The 15,842-nt window shown below is 33.8% G+C and overlaps 2 protein-coding genes across 4 annotated transcripts; one reads left to right on the forward strand and one right to left on the reverse strand.

The window, feature by feature from the left end:
* Positions 1-1,566: 1,566 nt before the first annotated feature.
* LOC145560492 (putative protein S-acyltransferase 23) lies at positions 1,567-8,431 on the forward strand. 3 transcript variants are annotated; one of them, XR_014093157.1, is made up of 13 exons: positions 1,567-2,041; positions 2,349-2,489; positions 2,886-2,998; positions 3,849-3,928; positions 4,538-4,701; positions 5,157-5,295; positions 5,385-5,484; positions 5,746-5,803; positions 6,105-6,182; positions 6,279-6,377; positions 7,420-7,502; positions 7,577-7,744; positions 7,908-8,044. XR_014093157.1 is itself a non-coding variant. In XM_081621747.1 (13 exons), the coding sequence occupies exons 1-13, from the start codon at positions 1,772-1,774 to the stop codon at positions 8,094-8,096; spliced, it is 1,659 nt and encodes a 552-aa protein (XP_081477873.1). In that variant the 5' UTR covers positions 1,577-1,771; the 3' UTR covers positions 8,097-8,431. The 3 variants fall into 3 exon arrangements, 1 of the variants encoding a protein (XP_081477873.1); XR_014093158.1 differs by having other exon boundaries at positions 1,568-2,041; positions 7,596-7,744; XM_081621747.1 differs by having other exon boundaries at positions 1,577-2,041; positions 7,420-7,498; positions 7,596-7,744; positions 7,908-8,431.
* Positions 8,432-9,179: 748 nt separating this feature from the next.
* On the reverse strand, positions 9,180-11,693 carry LOC145560493 (L-galactose dehydrogenase-like). Its single transcript, XM_081621748.1, has 5 exons — positions 11,409-11,693; positions 10,747-10,975; positions 10,281-10,580; positions 10,022-10,150; positions 9,180-9,538 (listed from the first exon to the last, which is right to left on the reverse strand). The coding sequence occupies exons 1-5, from the start codon at positions 11,660-11,662 to the stop codon at positions 9,407-9,409; spliced, it is 1,044 nt and encodes a 347-aa protein (XP_081477874.1). The 5' UTR covers positions 11,663-11,693; the 3' UTR covers positions 9,180-9,406.
* Positions 11,694-15,842: the final 4,149 nt, after the last annotated feature.

Genomic DNA, 15,842 nt, shown 5'->3' on the forward strand with positions numbered 1-15,842 from the left:
ATCTAGTTTTTACTCAGTAAAAAAAATAAAAATAAAAAACTAATTAGGTGTATTTTAAAAATATATATATACTCTCAACTTCCCATGTTCTAAGTGACTAAGTCCCTAAGTAATTACACTACACCTCCCTGCACATGATTTTATGCAAGTGAAAAAAGTGAGTGAGTGAGTGAATATATGACTCCTATAAGAGATCAATTTTGTTTGTAATAAGAATAAGGCAAGTAAATTAGAACATCACATAATATGAATTATTCATTTGTAAAATGAAGTTGGAAATTTACTTTAAAGTACATGTTTAAGAGAAAGTTCATAAGTCAATAATACTAGCAATGTGATGCATACTATATAGTAAGATATGATTAGTTTTTATACTTGCTCACATTATTTATGGTTGATTTATGAACGGATCTTAAAATGTAAAATAAAACCCTAACGTTAATTGTTTTTTAACACTCTTTTTATTGTAATGTACTTGTAAAAAGAATCAGAGAAGGTACACTTCCAAGTGATAACCAGAGAAATAAAAAAAAAAAATACATGTATTCACATAAAAACAGGTTTGTAGTAACTATTTTAGATTAAGATCAACTCACAAGATGTAATATTTTGTACAATAATGTCATTAATTTTGTTAAACATCTATTTTCAAATGTTGGATTTTCACACTCCTTTACAGTATATAATGCTAAAAATATTTAGCCAAAAATAAACGCAAACAAAATATAAGTTGAACCGAACAAAATTTACATTGACTTGCTTTTCATATATCACCCCCATTCAACCATATAATCATCTATTAATAACCGGAGTTGGTAGGACACTCACCTTGTGTCTTTGAGGACACAAATTCAACACCTACTAACTACAAAATGTTTGGGAGTAAGGGGATTCCCTACCTCTCTCCTCTACTCTCAAGGGCCGACTTATGGAGTTGGCTAAACCTGTAAAAGGCGCTAATTCAGCGAGGTCTTTCTTCACACCTTAAAAAAATAAAATTTTGTAAAAAACCACCTTTTATAAGCAATTTTTTACAAGAAACCACCTTATAATTTTATTTTTTTTTGCAATGAGGCACCTTAATCAAATTTTTTTTGCAAAAAAAATCAATACCTTTATGTCGGAAAATGAGGTTTGACCCTCATTTTCCGGCGTTGACTACCCCAATCTACCCACGAAACCACCTCTTTCTCCCCAGCCCAAGCACCTCCCTCCTAAGCCCCACACACTAAACCACCCTTTTATGGCGTTGACCACCATAAACACACCCCCTTTTACGGCGTTGACCACCCTAAACACACCCCTTTAACGACGTTGACCACCCTAAACCCTCCTCTAATAGCCCTAGCCACCCTTCTCCCCTCCACTGTCAGTTTCGTAGGTGGAAATGACGTAGTCAACGCCGGAAAATAGGGTTTGACTCTATTTTTCGACAAAAGGTATGGTTTTGCAAAAAAAAAAAATTGATTAAGGTGTGTCTTTGAAAAAAAATTGCTTATAAAAGATGTTTTTTTAAAAAAAAAAAAAAATTTCCAAAATTCAATCATCTTATTAATCTATGATCCATCACTTCACTAAACGGACAGGTACAGTATCACCAACTCCATCAGTTGGCTGCGCCATTTCTTTAATCCACCGACAATCCCCAATTTCGAATCTTCCAACTAATTTTAACCGAACCCCAATTCTAAACCCCACAAAATTCCCAAATCCCTAATTTCCATTTTCCCGATGAAATCATCCCTAATTTCAATGTGATTCTAAAGTCAAAATGGTTTCATCTTCATCAGAAATCGAAGTTGTTTCAGATTCAATCTCATCAAATCACATCAATCAACAACAACAACAACAACAACAACAACAGCAAGTGATCGTTATCACTGATGTTTTTACTGCTTCAGTTCATGGCGATTTGATTAAACTTCGTAAATTCGTCGAAGAAGATGGCGCTTCTCTTTCTCTTCCCGACGCTAATGGTTACTACGCTTTGCAATGGGCTGCTCTTAACAATTTCCCCAATATTGTTCAATATATTATTGAGGTATTTTTATTAAAGATTAAACCTGAAATTTTAAATTTGCCGCTCTTTTTTATGATGTTTGTATTAGAAATTTGCTTAATTATATTTAATTTTCATTCATTATACCTTTAACAGTACTATATTGTGAATATTTGTGATTTTTCTGTATTTTATACTACATGATATTATCTTGATTTGAATCAGGGTTATATAATGAGGTTGTTGAAATTGGGGATTATAAGTGTGAAATGAGATTGTTTTATTGAATGTGTTTGCAAATTAGGTGCTATATGTTGAACTTACTTCTGTTTTTTTGATGTGATTAAAGCATGGTGGAGATGTGAATGCCACCGACCTCAGTCAACAGACAGCATTGCATTGGGCTGCTGTTAGAGGCTCTATTGTGGTCGCAGACCTGTTGTTGCAGAATGGGGCACGCGTTGAGGCTTCGGATGCTAATGGGTATAGGGTAATTGCTTTGCTGAATTGTTTTACATGTTAGTACATCATTTGTTTGCGAGTAACATTTATATGAATATCGGTTTGTGTCAATCTTTTGGGTATAGGCTGAACTGCTTCCAGAACTAGGCAGTTCTTCGTTACAAAACATTTAAATTTGCAAGGCTAGGTGCTTGCAGTTAGGGTTTTATGCATGTCATAGTATGCTTTGCCGAATGTTGTTTGACTATTTCCATTTTCCGGCTTTAAGAGATTTCCTTGGTGTTTCCTTAGCGAAGCAGTGTCTATAAATTAGGACTCCTATTCCTATAAATATGAATAATATTTTCCCTTGTTTAAATTGAAATTCATACCTTTTGTGGTTAAGCCTTAATTTTGAAGCTTTTGACAATTCTACATTTCACAGGCAGTTCATGTTGCTGCTCAATACGGACAAACAGCCTTCTTGAATCACATTATTGCAAAATATAATGCTGATTTTGATGCACCAGATAACGATGGAAGGAGCCCACTGCATTGGTGAGTTTGAGCCTTGAGACATATATGTGGGAGTTTACTTGGCATGATTGATACAATATATCAATGTATGGTGGCTTTCCATATTATTTCTTCTTTCTTTACTCTATAAAGCATCATCAGCAGTGTATATTATGATCGAATCCTCTGCAAACCTGCAATTATTTGGCATATTAGGTGTGGTTTGGCTAAGGGCTGATGGCGTCACTGGTCTTTGTTCAGAATATGAACATAATCCTAGCTCTTGTATCGTCCTCCTGTGATTATTGTTCAACTTCCTGTATAGTTAGACAACAAAGCTACAACCTTGTGATTCTTGCTGAATTGGAGTTGGCAATAGTAAGATGTGCTTTTGCATAGGCACAGACGACCCAAGAAAAAGGGGTGGGAGAGAGAGTGTGGGGGAGTTTTATTAGACCTAGATACACCTTAAGTTTTCTTTCTTGATTTTATCATATAGGAAGATCTGCGCATCAGTTGCCCCCCCTGGTTTTTTTTGGGTTAGATTAATTAATGCATGGTTCATTAGCTTGAAGGCTTCCTAAGGTGTCCTTTTGCAAAATTCTATTTCGCTTAGGCTGTTGTCTGCTGAGCCAAGTGGGATCTGTGGCTTATATCTATTGCCAAGCTTTAGTTTAACTCCCGGCAAGCCTAATTATATCCTTAATCTTATTTTGCCACATTAAGGAAGCTTAAGTCGGCATTTGATTTGAGCTCGCTTGCTCTAGATTTTTCTTTGTTGCTATGATCTAATATTTGTTTATGATTGTAAAAAAATTATTGTCGCCTTTGATGAATAAAAATAAGTGTTTTAACAGTCTTTTAACCAGGGCTGATAACTTCCTTTGACCAGGGCTGCTTACAAGGGATTTGCAGATACAATCAGATTACTTCTGTTCAGAGATGCCAACCAAGGGAGGCAAGATAAAGAAGGTATGTCAATCATAACCTTTTCAGTTGTTATTTCATTTCTTGGTTTAAGGTCGCTCACTGATGCTACACATTAGACTAATCTTACTATCTGGACTTCTGGAGTATTAGCAATATCGGATTCCTAGTGGTATGTTTGTGCATTATGTGATTTAATTACTAACCTACTTCTAGAAAAAGAAACATGTGCCAGGTAACATATATCATATAGGTTAATACATATGTGAATTTGTAACTACGCATACACCAACACACGTATATCACCGTAAAAGTACTTTATAACTCCAACAAAGCACATTCACAGGGATAGTGGTAGACTGGTAGTTACACACGGATAGTGGTACAATAATACATTCACACGTATGTGATAGTGGTAGTTCGTATGTAGCATTGTTGTAGACGCAGTGGTACAATTTATATAAAAAAGTGTGTAGTTTGAGAGACATTTTATTTCCAAAAGTGCTTCATCCTCTCCATTTCTTTCCTGCTCCCCAACATGTTAATAAGCTTTTATGTTTATGGTGATATTGATCTTATTCGCATCTTTGCCTGCTTTTATGCATTATCGTGGACTTAGATTGTCTAATTTGATGACTTTCTTTGTGTTGTTAGGTTGCACTCCTTTGCATTGGGCTGTTTTAAGGGGACATGTTGAGGCATGCAGCATACTCGTGCATGCTGGCACAAAAGAAGAATTGTTGGTGAAAGATAAAGCTGGATTTACCCCTATCGAGCTAGCATATGATAAAGGTCATCGGCATGTCGCCCTTTTGCTTGTACGTGATAACAGCGATATAAATGAGACTGTGGCCCCTTTTTTTTAAGAGCTTAATCAGTTTTCATGATTGTTTTTCTCTGCTCTCTTTCTTTTTATCCTCTTAGTTTTCTAGAAAATAATTTATGTTCTAAATTTCTAGTTCATGTGGACATAGCATTTATCAAAATTCAAACCATACTGAGAGGGCTAAGAATGTCGTGTTGTTTATTTTCCCATCTCCTGACAACAAAATCTAACAAATGAAGACTCCCATCATAGCATCTCCTCCCCTCCCCCCCCCCCCCCCCTTTTTTTTTTTTCTTGTGTATATCTTGTGTTTGGGGGAAAGGGAATGGTGAATACAATTGCGTCATGCTTTGAGAAACTCTCCACTTGGGAAAAGATGACTTCAGTTTTGTAGAATATAAAGATTACTGTTTTGTTGATTTGGTGACATTTTGTTGTTCGTTTCAGTCTAAACTTCAGCGGGCTCATAATAAGAGTCTAAAAAGCACATTTTTTACTGGGAAGATTGTTGGAGCTGGCTATGCTCCGTTCTTGTTTTGCACCATCTTCTGTTGCATGATCCTTTTCATTAATTCTGTTCTCTTAGGTGAGTGAGATCCATTTTTCCCTCTTGCATCGGTTGAGTTTAAGATGATCTATTGCTTATCATAACTGATTTATCATAACTCAATCTAGCTCCAAGTCTTGCAAAGGTTACTGCTGCTGTTGCACTCTGGGGATGGACTGCTGTAACTCTATGTATTATTGCATTGCTAATGTTTTATCGTTGTAGCAGGTATCTTCTTGATCCATAGTTTTATTCTACTAGTATTTTATCATTGATATTAGGAAATGGAGTGAACATAGTTAAAATGAGAATCATTGTCATACATATGGAACCCCACTCTCCTCTCTGGGCTTTTTGCTGTACATACAAGGATAGATTTGATATGTAGTTACAAATACAATATCTGTTTTAAAAGTCAGATATAGTACATATTCATGTTGGCTTTCTTGTTATGCTCAATTTGTTAATTGTATATCTGATATATTGCAGTAAAGATCCAGGATACGTCAAAAGATCTGATAATTCTGGTGATCTTAGTAAAGCACAGGTACAATAGTTGTTTGTCGTGCAATTATTATACGAAGTATAATCATTTTTCTTCAAAATTTATACTTCGTAGATATTTTGATTCAAAAGACTCCCTTTAACTTTTTAAACTACACTTTATGTTTTATCCCCCGTACACCACAATATTTACACCATCCACTCACTCTGAGAGGGTTGAACAAAGCAGTCATAGGGTATGAGGATTAAATTCCTTGAAAAAAATCTGAAATAGTTGTTTGAATATGAACATGGAGGGAGCATGAAGACTGAATTTATTTTTCCTTTTTTCTGGGAATTTTCAGGATCCTTTATTGAATCTTGATATGATAGACTCCTCTGTTTGGACCGGAAATTGGTCTCAGCTTTGTCCAACATGCAAGGTAAATTTCATTGGAGTTTGCTTCTTTAGGTTTTGATTTGTTTGCTAACTTGTAAAGTTGCTATTGATATGTTTAGCATCTCATTTAATTTAACAGATTATTAGACCACCCCGTTCAAAGCACTGCCCTACATGTAAACACTGTATTGAACAATTTGATCATCATTGCCCTTGGATTTCCAATTGCGTGGGGAAGGTAAGTGCAGTCGTACAGATGCTGGCTTCTCTTATTTTAATTTGATCATTTGTGAGTCAATTTACCTGACCGTCTTTGTTTAGGTCTCCATTATCACTTGCTCTTATAAAAAAAAAAAAAAATTGCCAATTGTGGGTATGACAACATTAATGTTATGTTTATTATCTTTTAATGATTGGGTTCAAAAATCATTGAACAATTACTGTTAGGCTAATTTTAATACCTGGATGTTGCAGAATAGTGCAAATTTTCCATTTTTAACTTATGTAGTGGACCAATCTATCCTCTCTAAATTAAGCTTAGTAGATCTGAGATGGAAAAGTTGTCGTGGGATGTCATGCCATAGGTGTTATTTTTGATGCCTTAATGGTGGGTGGATTGGTGGAATATATCTATTCAAGATTTGGAATAAGTCAGAAGATAACTTAAGCTTAATGTCATGATTCATAATTGATTAAATGAGTGAACACATGGGCAAGAAAGAAAGGGTAACAACTTAGTTCATGCTGGAGAATCCTGATATTAGCTGAAAGGTGTTCCTCACTACTGTCATTTCGCCTCTGAGAGTATATCTTATTGTTGTTTATGATAGAAGTTTTATCATACTTCAATGTGCTGGCTTATTTTAACACCACTATCAGACTTAAAATAATATGGTTTACTTGCGGGTTGGCTCAGTGTAATTCCTGCTTGCTACGGCATAAAAAATTATGTGTGCAAATTCACTGCAAATTTGCAATAAGCGAATAGATAGTTGTTGATAAAGTGCTAATTTTTCTTTTTTTATACTATAAATTGGTGTTATTGGAATACATGGCTTAGTCTGATTGTGGGGAACTTGGATAGAAAATTAATAGTATTGTTTCAAAAGGGAGGATGATGCTTACATGCTTTAGTCATCATTTCAAGTACTTTTTTTTTTAAGGTTTTGGCTATCAGTGCTTAAAAATATATAACAAGTGCATATGTATGATAGAAATAGGATTCTTTTTCTTGCTTAATCTTCCGCATTTTGATTCTCTATGGTCTGCCTGTGTTGCAGAGGAACAAATGGGATTTCTTTGTTTTTCTGTGTCTTGGAACAGCAACATCGTCTATTAGCGGAGTGATAGCTATTTTAAGTATGTGAGTTTCAGTTACAATGAGCTTTGAACTTCTGCTGTACTACATTGTGATGCTACATCATTCTTGGATCACAGATGTATATTTATGTTACAGGAATTTGGACTGCTGTACCCGCAATTCCAACTAGTGAAACATGGACGCACTATGTGATAACTCATTATTACGGAGTTACGGTCTTCTTGGTGATAAATTTCTTAATATTCGTCTCTGCAACAACTCTGGCCGTTGCACAAACAAGCCAGGTATGGTGATGCATAAGTCTTACTTCTTGAAGCAGTCATAGCTGCTTAAACAATTTGTAATGTTTGTTAAGAAAAAAAAAAAAAATCTGTCGATTGCAAAAATGTTGATCCAATTAGTAATCTTTCCTCAATATATCACAAACATTTTTCCTTCTTAATGCAGATAGCTCGGAATATCACTACAAACGAATTGGCAAATGCCTCCCGCTACTCATATCTTCGCGGTCCGGATGGCAAATTTCGTAATCCTTACAACCACGGATGCAAAAAGAACTGTGGTGATTTTCTTATCCAGGGCTACACAGACGATAATGAGGTCCCGTGGCTTCCCTTACATGCAGTTGCCCGGTAAAACAATTCACTGTATCATATAAAGAGCTCTTGCTGGTTCACCAAGCACTCACCATTCATGCGTGCACAACATACTTCTATACACTTGCAAGATGTCGCCGCATATTCAAATCCTGTAAACTTTCTCATGATTCATTCAATTGCCTTTTTTTTAACAATTGATCCAGTGTACAGTTGATATTTATTTTCCTGTCATAAAAGGGAAGAGAATATGAGATGCCATGAAATTCGATTCTGCTACCTTTTTTTTTTCCCTTTTAGTTTTGTGGGGGAGAAGATTGTAACCTGTAAACTGTAAAGCAAGCTAAAAGAAAGTGATTTTTGACGTTTTTGCAATGATGCTGGTTGACTATGTTTACATAAATCGAGCTTTAATTCATTTGATGTTACTTTTTTTTTTTTCTTTTCTCAATTGTCAGACCAAGAGGATATATTCTTGATGTAAAAGTTTACAGCATGCTTTACCAACAGGAAAGTGTACATATATTCCAGCTCAAATAGAGGTAGATTCAGACCTCTTATTATCGTTCCATAATGACAAGAAACTTTTCGACAACCTTAACAACATAAAGATTAAAGAAAGGTTTAGCCCAGTAGATGGAGTCTATACGCGCTTTTTAAAACCTTACCTTAGTAGAAAATGTTTTCATTCATTCACAGTATACCAGTGATAATATCATGCAAAGTTCAAACCTTAATCACCAAGTTTAAGGTTTGTGTCTTCGGCTTCAAGGACAATAATCACGAAAGCAGATTGTCCTTTGAAAAAAAGGGACAAAAGCGAGTTTGAATCTTGAACTCCTTACAGCCTTTCATGGTGGGCAGGGTCCAAGCTTTATATTATGTATGATAATGGATCTATTATGGTCCCAAAGACCTGTGAGACTCTTTTGGCATCTAGGTGAAATTCAAATCATATACCAGGTGATAATTTCGGACAATTCGAACTTGGGTTGGGTAATTCTGTATTTCTAATCGAATACAAGTTTGTTTTTCCAGGTTTATCATGAAACTTTCAAATTATGGTAATTGACTAATTATTGTCAAAATTTAGTGGAAGATCAAAACTGTTGCGTATAGAAGCTAAAGTAAAGTAAAAGTTTATTGCTCCTGTAAAGGTCATAAATAACCTCTTGGAATTGTTGGGGTTTTACTACACCAAAAAAAATTCATACATTTTTCTGAGTCCAAACATGAACTTTTACATGAAACAATTTCTCCAAAGATTTACACAATGCCTTCATTATTTGATGGCAATAAAATGAAATTTCACAAGAAAACACATCTACTGCATGCAAAGTGCAAACAATCTCAAGTTTGTTGTATACCACTGGGCCAAGTTTGATTCTTTATAGGCTTCAGGATGTTCTCTATTTCTGCAAAAGTTTTCTCATCCTTTCCTTCAGCTTCGAGTTCTAAAGCGGCAGCAACATTTTCCTCTACCTGAAATGTCAACCACGAAAACAAGATTACAGTCCACCGGCATTTTCATGTAATGTTAACAATCCAAGAGAATGTCATTCAGTGAGAGATTTTTCAAATCTGACTAAAAACTTGTAGTGTATGTATATTTCAGGACGGCTAACAGAATGTAATATGAAATTCTAAGGGTATAGTGTTCTTGCAACAGACTCCATACTCAAGTCTCAAGCTAATCAAGTCTCAAAGCTAATCAGAAAGCTACAACTGGTGTTATACAGCATTTTTCCCTGAGACTACCTTGAAACATCAATCTCATAGTTGATTGTTGATAAATTAACTTGTGCTGTATATTGATATACTTCACAAGGTGACTATACAAGAGAACCGTTTTCTAAATAACTTCGCAATCTATAGTCTTGATTCGAGCAGTTCGGGAACAATGAGAAACATTAAGCTTCTCTACTTGAATATAAATAGGGTGATAAGGCAAATAGGAACACTGACCTGCCTAACAGAGTTCATGCCAACAAGGGTAGTAGAAATGTCTTTGTTTGACAAGCTGTACTGCAAAGCCAACTTTGAGATATTCTTTCCATTCTCCTTACAATATTCAGCAGCAGCTTTACATGCAGCCTGCAAACAAGAAATCACAAAGATAATATGAATAACGGAAATTTTTGAATGACAACGGTAAGTCCATTAAATATTGGACGGGCATAATATCTTGGTCCGATTACTGAATATTGATGAAATAGATATAAACCTTAATCTCTGTTGAAGCTGGATGCCACTCTGGAGGACCATTTTCGGTATGAAGCCCCATTGACAGTGGAGAAGCATTGATCACACCAACACCTTTGCTCTTCAAGTACGGTAGCAAATCTTCCAAGGTCGAGTCATTTACACAATAGTGGCAATATGACAGAACAACATCAATTGTCCCAGGTGGAACTCGGTCAAGAACATACGTATATACTTCCAATGGAAGTGCAGTTATACCAATGAACCTAGTCTTCCCAGACTCTTTAATTTTCTGAAGGGCAGGAATCGTCTCATTGACAATCTGCATAACAAAAAACAAATGACCACAAAGTGAATGTAGATAGCACTCGTAAACCAGGTAGACGGATGAAAGTGATAGATATAGCTATGATAATATTTGTCGCAGATTAGGATAGATATTATCATAACTATAATATCTATCAGAAAGAGTGACCCTGAATTCGAACCTGATCAAGAGAACCGAATTCAATATCATGACATTGTAATATATCAACATAATCAAGTTGCAACCTCTCTAGGCTTTCATCAATGCTCCTAGTAACCCTTTCAGCACTAAAATCAAAGCCTTCGGCATAACGGCCGCACTTAGTTGCAACAATGTAAGTATCTCTAGGTGCACCAAGTGCTTTCAAACACTTACCAAGCACCTTCTCCGACAATGTGGCACCATAGTACCTAAACATAATCAAATGAGCTCAATTGACAAGTCTCACAAAAAAGGATTCATCTTTACAACATATGATATCGACTTCGAAAAAATGAGGCTGGCAGCGCAATGCAGCACAGCATTGTCACTTAGGTTCCATCCTAAAACCAATTGGACGTGACATAAAGTGGGCAATAATCAGTCCACGTCTCCAATATAGATTAAATCAATGTTCACTAGATTTGTCAATGAATTATTGCATAGAATAGACACCTAAACTATCAATTGGATTACATAAAATCAAATACTGATTAATTCTGTCAAAACCATTTTAACCCCAGAACAAAATTTCAATTTTTTAAGACAAATATAAAGGATTATGAAAAAAATTGATGCCCCACATAAATATCACCAATTAAAATCCCAACAATTCCAAATAAATTAATAGGAAGATGAACTTACGGAGAAGTGTCAAAGAAATTGATACCCAAGTTAAAAGCTTGAGTAACAGTAGCAATGGATTCTTCCTCAGAAACATCACCAAAGACTTTGCCAAGAGGAGAAGCGCCGAAACCCACACAACTGAGATTGAGTCCAGTTTTCCCCAATTCTCGACGCTCTAATTTTTGGTGGGTATTCATTGCTATAATATGGATTTTTGGAAGGGATGTTTTTTTCGGATGATGAAAGATAGGTGAAATGGAAATTGTAAGCATGCCAAAAGTGAAACTCTCAGGTCGCCGGACTAGTTTTTACACGCGCGTTGCGTTTGGTATGACTCATGAGCAGTTGAGGTCCTATTTTTTTGAGCTCCTAAACAAGTAGAGTATTTCAGCGGATCAGCTTAAAAGAACGGGATCTTATCTAACACACGAACATATTCTTAATTATAGGTATTAATCATGTTATACATTTGGGTGTGTAATTAATAGTTATAGAATATAGTTACACCTAAATGTCAAATTAGCAATTCATTTCAAACAAATACATTAGGTAACTGAAAAATAGAATCCAAAGACCAAACGTCAAATTAGCAATGCAAATCATTCTTTTGTAGTATAATTGGTATATATTTTTTCTTTGCAAATTTATGTGTTGGTAAATGATATAGTAATGTATAAAACCACAACAATATAAGCGCCGTTAAAGTTGTGCATCTGTTTATAACTAAAGCACGTTAAAAGTTAAAACTAGCTAGACCCAAACACTGAAACTGTCATTTTTGGTGGACGGAAGATCAAATTGGAATTATTCCGATTGGATTTTGGACCGGATTGGACCGATTTATTCAATGTGCAGTGACATTTTTTGGTACAAACAAAAATGTCCATTATAGTTGAAGAGAAATAGTGGTTGTAGATAGTCCAGTACATATTGGGCCAAGTAGCTGCTTCAATTGCAAAGAGGTTTCATGGGATGGCCAAGCTCAGTAGGCCAACCCAACACACTTCGAACTTTGCTTTCCAAACTCTTTTTTCTTTCAATTTGAGACTAGACTTAAGCAGTGGGTTGCAAACATAAGTTACAACAATGAAGCTGATGTATCGAAGACAACTTAGACAAGGTGTCGATATTATGGTCATGAAATGTTAAAAACCATACTAGATTATTGGGTCGTTTCGGATAGTTTGAGGGTTTTGTAAGATTTTTGTAAAACTTGGATTATCCTTAGAATTGAGATAAAAATGTAATACGACTTATGTAAAGCAAAAAAACATGCATAGCACTATTAAGCGTTAATATAATTAAAGATTGTTTCCTTGGTTATGAGAGGTACATGTATGTGATAATGTAGAAGCTAATTTTGTATGTTAAGTTTAATTAAAGGTTACACTAAGCACAATTTCATGTATGAGAGACCAAGTCACTAACTTACCAAAGACGTAGACGAGTTTTGATTTTTATTCTTGAATACCACTCTCTAAATTTTACCAAGGTATTTGTTATCCACATTTTAATGTAGTTTTGTGCTACCCATAATTCATAAATTTGTAAATCAAAAACATTTATACCAATTAATTATGGAATAAATTTGCAAATCACACTAAATTAGAAAATAAATATCAAATCAGATCATACGATCTTAGGGAAGAAAATTAAGTCATATCAATCAATGAGTTAAACTAAAAAACATAGCCCTACTAAATTTGTCTATACAAAGTTCTGATCTACCTTTTTTTGTTGAGTAAGGCAAGATGTCTAACTATTAACTTTGAGAGTTTAAGGAGGAAGAGAACGAAGAGAGGAGAGAAAAGGCATCCATCGAACTATTTAAGTCAAACTGCATGTTGTAACAATAAAAAAAAAAAAAAAAACAAAAAACAAAAAAAAACAAAACGGAAGAAGTACTATTTATGCTACCAATTAACACTACTAGTACATTAGCTAAGGAAATTGAGTAACAAACTACTTCATAAACCAATGTGTAATCTCCAACAGAAATAAACACAGTTAAAAATATTACAAGCGTTTATAACAACCATTAGCATGCATGTTTGTTTTTTTACTCGTATAATTTTTTTTCGTGTTCTCTTTTAATTTGTTTTAAATAATTGTATAGTTTACAAATATAATTTGCATCGTCATGCTATCGAGTCTATGTTCTAAGCACTTTGGTAGACCTATCTATATTAGGGTTTTGATTCTTAAAATTAAACTTTCATATCATGATAATGACAACGTATATTATTTGTCACATTTATTATTTATTTTATTCCATCTAATCCTATTACAAGCAAGTTGCAAATATATATACATTTTTCATTAATTTTTTATATTTTTAATACTCTATGCAAATGAATTTATGGGGACCAATAATGTCCCTCAATAAAATAATGTTTGGATATTCTAATTAAAATGTGCCTATATATAATTAGTACGTGGTTGTGTAAATTGATTGATGAACAGGTGATAACGTGAGGGAAATACCCACTTTGGGATGTATGTCGTCATCTTATAGCGTGAGTTTGACTATTTGAGAGAACACTATCTCACAAAATCAGATGTAAATTAATTTTTAATAAACAACAAATTAAAAATCAATAAGAAGTAATACAATACATTTATAGAGGCAAGTTATCACCAAAAAGTGTTGATTATTTTTTGAGAGGAAAGGGATAAGTACCTTTTAATTTTTTGGCCATAATTTCCAAAAAAGACATGCATCAAATCAACAAATTTTATTCCATTCATTCCATATTATTTCTATTAGAGAGTGTACATATTTTTTAGTTAACATACATAAATAAACTTGCTTAATTTCAAATAAGTTTAGATGATTATTTCATATAAATTCTAATAGTTTAATTTTCTCTGATCTATTATACCTAATGTTGCATTACTTTAAATCTTTTCTTCTTCTTCTCCTAAAAATTAATGATAAAAAAAATAATACAGACGCTAAATACTGATTGAATAATAATTGATAAACGTGAAATACCAACCAAATATACTTGCTAGCTACTGAGTAAATTAGAATCATTGTTTGATTGTTGTTTAATTGTATGTAGAGTTCATTATTGCATGTAAAAGTTTTTGGTTGAGTTGGTCATTTAACATGTTATCAAAGTCAGCGTGACACAAAGATGCTAGGTTCGAATCTCATCCATCCCGACCCTTCTTTCAAAGTGGAATATTAAACGTTGGGTATGGTAGGGTCCATACTACATCCATACTTCAAGTTCGAGGCTCAACCACAAAAGAAAAAAAAAAAAAAAAAAAAAAAAAGTCAAGCAAATAGAAAGGAATGGCAACTCCTAATGTAAAGGAAATGGAACCAATGATACGGTTTGCATGAAGAAACTTCAACATCCGAATTCACACACGAGAGTCCAGATATTTCAATTCTGTTTGACCATTTCTCCACCAAATATGACTGACTTTTTTTTATCAACCTTATTATTATATAATACTCGTAGGATTATACTATATGATACAAGTATTTTCTAGCATTATTTTGTGTATATGCCGGCCAATTTATGGTAGATTTCGGCTAGCTGGATTTTAAATTCTAATTACTTCGTAGCTTCTAGAAAATTATATTAACAATTCACTTTCTTACTTTCAGACTATTTTTCTTCTGTTTTACTTTTTTTTGAATTAGATCATGTTCTCATAATCTCATGTACGTAAATTAAAGTACGGGTTATATTCAATAAAAAGGTGAACTTTATTTTCTTCCTCTTCCAAAAATTTAGGATTGGAACAAAAAAGGTGGTAAATAAAGGTTTTCCTACTTTGATTTGACAATTTGATAAACAGTTGAAAATTATTAAAAAGAGAGATTATAATTAAATTATTTCTTTTTTATTAAAATGTTTCTTCTAGTCAAAGAATGCATAATTTGTTGTCACTACCATACCTTATCATATTTTGATTCTAAGTATCAAAACAATTGCAAATTTATAGATTTGGGAAGATCATGAAAATTAAATCATTTTGTGTACTTGGGTTTATTTAATTTAAGGAAAAAAATTGTCTTAACAAAAAAAATTCACATTTGTTAGTTGTTGAAAAGTACATGTGATCTAAATTGAACTAATTAACTAACCTTTGTGCATGCTTCATATATTTACACACCGGTGTGATGTTATTCTAATTTAAGAGATACATATATATAAACTAATTATTATTCCAGTCTCATTTTACATGTTCGGATCCATTTGTAGTCAAATGAGACAAATAAACCGAGAGTGGGACCTACAAAAAGGTTATAGACAATTGTATCGTTTGTTGTCTATTATTGATTGACTTTTTTTATATATTTTTTTATAATGTGAAAGAGTACCTATTAACCAATCTATACTATTGTAAAATATTAATGGTATATATTAGTGCAACATAAGAAAGCTTAACCTAATAAGAACACAATTGAAGAGAAAGACAAATATATGGCGC

This window comes from Chenopodium album, chromosome 9, assembly GCF_948465745.1.
Source record: "Chenopodium album chromosome 9, dcCheAlbu1.1, whole genome shotgun sequence".
NCBI lineage: Eukaryota > Viridiplantae > Streptophyta > Magnoliopsida > Caryophyllales > Amaranthaceae > Chenopodium > Chenopodium album.